Here is a 6,419-nt window from a genome sequence, read left to right as displayed (position 1 = left end):
GACTGGTTCCCATGATGAGAGGCTGTGTTGTTGGGGTGGGGTCTGGGTTAGACCATAGGAGTGAATGGAAAGTCCCCACAGGGATAGTATCTCAGTGGGAGTGTGTGTGCTGCAGGTCACTGTGGGTCAGCCTATATTTGTCGTGTGCTTTTATTTCCTGAACACACAGAGCGGTGCCAGGCGGCGGCGGCGGTGGCGGTGATTGAAGTCACTCAGATAGTTTCCATCTGAGGCAGCATGTAGGGGGGGGGGGGTTAGAGGCTCTGTTTAACGGTTATTTAAGAGCGCCGTCCCGCTCGGCGCTGTCCAGACGTCTCTGACCGCTCCTCACGGTCAGCTCTGTGTGCATTGTGGGTAATGTGGGAGGAGCTTAGGGCATTGGGGCTCTAATCCATGTGTTGGGTGTCAGAGGCGCTCTGAAGGAGCGGCGGAGACGGCGGCTGATCCTCCTGAGCCGCAGGGGGCGGAGCCTCAGTCACACCTTCTCTCTGTCCACCTGCAGATAATCAGTTCAGGATGTCCATCCTGGAGCGGCTGGAGCAGATGGAGCGCCGGATGGCGGAGATGGCGGCTCGAGACAGCACCCACCTTCATCATCATCATCATCATCATCAGCAGAGTGGGAACCAGCTGGCCACGCCCCCTCCTCCTCCTCTACCTGAGGACCACCAGCAGGTGAGGCAGCCTTACTCCTCCTCTGAGGTCAGCAGCTCCAGGCTGCTGCTCCTCCTGGTTCCTCCTGGCTCCTCCTGGCTCCTCCTGGCTCCTCCTGGCTCCTCCTGGCTCTTCCTGGCTCCTCCTGGTTCCTCCTGGTTCCTCCTGGCTCCTCCTGGTCCTCCTGGCGGGTCGAACCGGCCGCAGGCCTGGCAGCGCCTCCACCTGCTGAAAGCTCCGTCAGCTGTTCAGCAGCTGATGACACTCAGACCTCCTGGAGGATTAGCAGACCCTGGAGGCTCCGACCAGAACCTGCAGCTAAAATAGCCTCAGTTCCTGGACCGGAACAATCAGTCTGACCCAGGTTCTGGACACAGGTTCTGGACCCAGGTTCTGGACCCAGACCCGTCCTCAGGGCCCGTTCTGATCCCTCTGTGCCCTGAGAGGAGAGTCGGGTTCAGAGAGACGGATCAGAACCAGTAATCCTGTAAAGCAGCTTAATCTGATGGAAACAGGATCAGAGCTTAAACCACCAGCACAGCGGGTCAGAACTGTCAGAACCTTCATCCCTGATCCGCTCCTTCCTGGAGGAAACACAGCGGTTCTATCCAGGCCCGGTAGCTCAGATGTGACCCAGAACCACCTTAGTTCTGGGTCACAGCGGTTCTGATGAAGGTTCTGACTAAAGACGCTTTAGTTACTGCATCATAGCCTGATGATGATGGATCAGTTGGATCAGAACCATCCATCTCCTCCCTTCATCTGTTTTTCTTTCTGAACCAGAACCAACCCGGTTCTGTCCGTCCTCCATCTGTGGATCTTCAGAACTGCAGGAGGATGGATCAGAGCATCATCTGTGCTCTAGAACCTTCTCTGGTTCTGGGTTCTCAGAACGGGCCTGGCAGCCGGTTCCTTTACATCCATGATGGACCGTGGATGGTTCTGGACCCGCATTGACTCCGCCTCCTTCAACTGGATCAGGTTCGGACCTGATCCAGTCTCTGGTTGTAGAATCAGGCAGGTGATCCATGTGTCCCTGGTTACCATGGTGATGGGTTCTGGCAGCCGATTGGCCGTGTGAATCAGAACCCGTCCCGGCGCTGAGGGACGCTCAGATGAAGACCCAGCAGAGCGTCAGGCTGTCAGCGCCGCCGGCCAGAGGCTCATGTTCTAGCCGCAGCTGTCGGCGAGCGGGACGGAGGAGGAGCAGCTGGCTGGAGGCGCTGAGTGATGACAGCGGGATGTTTCCAGAACAACGCCGCCTCACTCTCCTCTCTGTCCTCGGCCTCGCTCGGCCTGCGGCGCCCCCAGCCTGGATGTTCCTGGAGGACATCAGGTTCTGGTTGGACCCAGAGGGTTTGGATCCGCTCTCAGACTGATGCTTCTTCAGACGATAATCCTAAAATGATTAAATGACTTTCTAAGGGAATCAAACTAGCAACTGTTGGTGATGAAGATGGATGCTGAAGAACAGCTGAACAGAACCAGAATATTCTGCAGGACTGGCTGTAGGGTCACTCTACAGAAACTGTTTTACTGTGTTAAAATGAGGCGGTTCTGGTTCTGACCCGGTCCGCTGAGCATCCACCAGTCAGAACCGGTCGGTCTGATCTTCGTTCCTCTGTCTCAGTCCCCTCAGTGGTTCGAGAGGAGGATCGTCGCCGTCTGTGAGCGGATGATGAGAGGAGCGCGATGGGGAGGAGGAGGAGGAGAGCGTCTTCATCACCCGGTCCGCCACCGTGGGATGACTCTGCTCCACCTGGCTGCTGCTCAGGGATACACCCACCTGATCCACACCCTGATCCACTGGAGGTAAACGTTCTGAGAGTTCACCAGGAGATTATGAATATGTTAAATACTAGAACTGGAATAATAGGTCATTCAAATCAAGGGTAAAGCTAGTTATTTATTATCAGCTGAATGATTCTAACTGTAACTTGTTTACCGACCAGGGTTTTTAGCCTCTTTCCTTAAAGGTTAGACTCCTGAATCCAGCTGTTAAAAACCCAGTTGTCTTTCACCACTTTAGTAACTTAGGCTGTGGCTCTATGGCTCTTAGCAACGTTATTAACCGCCAACCTAATAAATGTGTCTCTGTTCATTCTGATGCCACTGAAAGAAGAAGGAATCCAACCTGAGTGATAAATCGTTCACTGTGGAAAATGAAAACAAAGACCACGAGTTAAAAATACAATGATACCTTTATTAGCTACAATCACACAGTATTATATCTAATAACTGAGCAAACGCTAAACACTACTGAAAATAAGCACAACTAAAGCAATAAAAGGGGTTTAAGCGTCCATTCAAAGCCTGTGATGTTCGAAGTTTAAGGCTTAATGCATTGAAAGTGTCCTTTATAATAGCAGCAGATAAAATGTAAATAAACCCTGAAGCAGATGTTAACTGGAGTCAAACAGTGAAGTTTTATTCAGTTTATGGTGAAAAAGGAATAATGACTCAGGAATGCATTAAACTATGATGAGGCTGAAAGACCCGTTAGCTTAGCTAGAAAGGAGGGGGAAGGATAATGTTACTGTTACGGTTCGGTGGAGTGAAGGCCTTCGGCTTGGTCCGATGTTCTGCAGACCCGTCTTTAGTCCAGTTCGTTCATCCAACATTAGATCTCAAAGAGATTCCGATGCAACAAATTTGCAAGGGGGTTAATTTTATAACCCACGGTAGCATAGGAAGTCTACCGATTAGCTACCGCGGCTAGCTTGTAGCTGCAGCCTCCAGCTCCGTCTCAGGCAGTCACAGGTCTGGCGGCTTCTATCGGCTCCTTCGGTGAACAGCGTTCGGGGCCCCGTTGTTCATCGGTTAGATTAAGGTTAGCAGAGCTGGATTAGCTCTTCTCTGTCAACTCTGTTTGAATCGCTGGAAGAATAAAAACACTGCGTTCAACTCTGTTTACTTAGCGTAGCATTTAGCGCGAAGTGCTTCCGCATCTAGCCTTTGGCAGTCTAGGACCAAAAGCAAAATAGAACGTTGACATGGGAAGTTATCTGTTTTATAACCTCTGCCAGAGGGGTGTGTCTTCAGAAGGGAGCAGTTCCGGTTACATCAGCGGTACTTGATCACAACATAAACATCTGGTCCTCTCAGTGCGCCACCTCGTTGCCATGGTTACATAGCATCTGCTTTTCTCAGTACGCCGCCTGGTTGTCATGGTAACACTGTGCGTTGTCTGCAGAAGCGTTATCGGCGACAGTTTGGACCTGGAGCAGGAAGTGGACCCTCTGAATGTCGACCATTTCTCCTGCACGCCGCTGGTAAGCCCTCACCTGACCCACATGGAAGCCGTCAGGTCGTCACTATGGTTACCGTGGTATGACTCTGTGTTTCAGATGTGGGCGTGTGCTCTGGGCCACCAGAGGGCAGCGGAGCTCCTGTACAGGTGGAACAGTCGGGCTCTAGGGATCCCGGACTCGCTGGGCCGCCTGCCGCTGGCTGTGGCGCGCTCCAGGGGTCACACACGCCTCGCCGCTGCCCTGGAGGAGCTGCACACACAGCGCGCTCAGCTGGCTCCCAGGGAAGACACTCTGCCATCTCCTCTGTCCACCAGCCCAGATACAGGTAACCTCCTGCCGTCACCTGATCTGAGGCCTGCTCTCTGATTGGCTAACACCTCTCCTGTCTCCGCCCACCAGGTCTCAGCTCCTCAAGCAGTCTCCCCTCCCCCAGCGACCCTTCCTCTCCTTCTCCTAGCTCCGCCTACTCCAGTGGCCCCGCCCCCATGGACACCTCCCCCTCATCGCCCTCATCCCTCTCCTCTTCCTCGCTGATAGTGTCTCCCCCCTCCCTTCCTGCCGTATCTCTGTGGAGGGAGGAGCCTAACGCTGCCTTCAGTCCAGGTAACGTGAACTCTGAGGAGGAAATGACCTCATGACACCTAGTAGCTAACGCGAGGCTAACTACAGCTAACGAAGTCGTCTTTATACTGATCTTTTTCACAGGTTTGACGGCCGGCGGCTCCAGAGACGCCTCCCTGTACCTCATGGACTATGAGAACGCCCCGCCCACTGACACGGCGGGTGGACAGCAGCAGCAGGAGGCGACGCTGGAGGAGCAGTTGCTTAGCTACAGCGAGAACGCCGAGAATGAAGGAGAAGAGGGGTACCTGGATGAGGAGGTGCTTCAGGTAGGGTATATTGTCATGGCTAGAGACTAACCCATCATGAAAACGTCCAGCTCACCAGCCTCTCTGCTTATCAGGTTGACATGGCAACACTAGCGGATCAGATCATCGAGGCGACTCCAGAGCGAATCAAACAGGAGGATTTCCCAAGGGGGGCGGAGTCTCCGCTCAGAGAGAGGCAGGACAACCCGGCCATCCAGGACACCTGGCTGGCTGCCTACCTGGAGACGGTGGACTCTCAGCCCCACTCCCCTCCCAGGTGAGAGCAAACTGCTGGGAACTGGATCCAGATGTTTTCCTCACATCTGTAAAAGTTGCCTCCGTTCATCTATGTTCTCCGCTTCGTCTTTCTGCTGCAGACGGGTGTGCCCCCCCTCGCCCCTCAGTGCACTGGCCCTCCAGAGGCTCCGCCCCCCTTCCTCTGCGGCCTGGGCAGAGTTCCTGAATGCCTCGGCCAATGGGAAGATTGAGAGAGACTTTGCTCTTCTGACGCTGACGGACGGCGAGCAGAGAGAGCTGTACGAGGCGGCCAGGATCATCCAGAACGCCTTCAGGAGATACAAGGTAACCATAGAAACCATGCTGCCATGGAAAGACCCCAGCCCCCTGCAGGCCAAACAGAGAAATAACTGCTATGTTTGCTGCAGGGCCGCAGGCTGAAGGAGCAGCAGGACATGGCGGCAGCCGTCATCCAGAGATGCTACAGGAAGTACAAACAGGTGAGTGTCGGTGTGCGTGAGTGAGGGTGTGCTGTGGCTTCACTAAGTGAACTAACCTGCTGTCTTTCTCTCTCTGGATAGCTAACATGGATAGCTCTGAAGGTAACCCAGCTGCTGTAGATGTAGTGCTGTGTAGTCAGTGTGTCTGTGTGATGCTTCTGGTTGCCTAGAGACAGAGATGCTAGTCAGATTACCTCCATGAAACCAGTTTAGACTGGTGGAAACCGAACTAGCCGAACTATAACCATCAGGAGGACTGAACCCTGGGCTCAGCTGACCTGCTCTGTTTAACGCTCTGACTCTCCCCCCCCTCAGTACGCGCTCTACAAGAAGATGACCCAGGCAGCCATCTTGATCCAGTCCAAGTTCCGGTCCTACTACGAGCAGAAACGTTTCCAGCAGAGCCGGCGAGCGGCCGTCCTCATCCAGCAGTACTACCGCAGCTACAAGGAGTACGAGAAGCTGAAGCAGGCGCCCAGAGGGGGCGCCACCCACAACCCCAAGATCAAGTAAGACATCCACAGCAGGGACAGAGACTAGACCCAATGGCCGAGCAGGATCACTCTAAGGAACCAGGGTCTCTGTTGCGGACCAGGGTCACTGTCTGGGACCAGGGTCGCTGTCTGGGACCAGGGTCGCTGTCTGGAACCAGGGTCATTATCAGTAACCAGGGTCACTGTCAGGAGGAACCAGGGTCACTATCAGGAACCAGGGTCACTGTCAGGAGGAACCAGGGTCACTATCAGGAGGAACTAGGGTCACTGTCAGGAGGAACCAGGGTCACTGTCTGAGGGAACCAGGGTCACTGTCAGGAGGAACCAGGGTCACTATCAGTAACCAGGGTCACTGTCAGGAGGAACCAGGGTCACTATCAGTAACCAGGGTCACTGTCAGGAGGAACCAGGGTC

The 6,419-nt window shown here is 54.2% G+C and overlaps 1 protein-coding gene across 1 annotated transcript in view; it reads left to right on the top strand.

Moving 5' to 3' along the window:
• The window catches only part of camta2 (calmodulin binding transcription activator 2), a 37,547-nt gene that overhangs the window by 25,666 nt on the left and 5,462 nt on the right, over window positions 1-6,419 (top strand). Inside the window, exons 15-25 of the mRNA XM_015401565.1 lie at window positions 503-675; window positions 2,285-2,466; window positions 3,848-3,926; window positions 4,002-4,230; window positions 4,305-4,508; window positions 4,611-4,795; window positions 4,870-5,051; window positions 5,152-5,356; window positions 5,440-5,511; window positions 5,593-5,613; window positions 5,827-6,020. Of these exons, the coding sequence (XP_015257051.1) occupies window positions 503-675; window positions 2,285-2,466; window positions 3,848-3,926; window positions 4,002-4,230; window positions 4,305-4,508; window positions 4,611-4,795; window positions 4,870-5,051; window positions 5,152-5,356; window positions 5,440-5,511; window positions 5,593-5,613; window positions 5,827-6,020 (1,726 nt within the window). The remainder of the gene's footprint in view (window positions 1-502; window positions 676-2,284; window positions 2,467-3,847; window positions 3,927-4,001; window positions 4,231-4,304; window positions 4,509-4,610; window positions 4,796-4,869; window positions 5,052-5,151; window positions 5,357-5,439; window positions 5,512-5,592; window positions 5,614-5,826; window positions 6,021-6,419) is intronic.

This window comes from Cyprinodon variegatus, unplaced genomic scaffold, assembly GCF_000732505.1.
Source record: "Cyprinodon variegatus isolate N-32 unplaced genomic scaffold, C_variegatus-1.0 Scaffold1233, whole genome shotgun sequence".
In the NCBI taxonomy this organism is placed as follows: Eukaryota; Metazoa; Chordata; class Actinopteri; order Cyprinodontiformes; family Cyprinodontidae; genus Cyprinodon; species Cyprinodon variegatus.
This window is presented reverse-complemented; position numbering and strand designations above follow the sequence as displayed.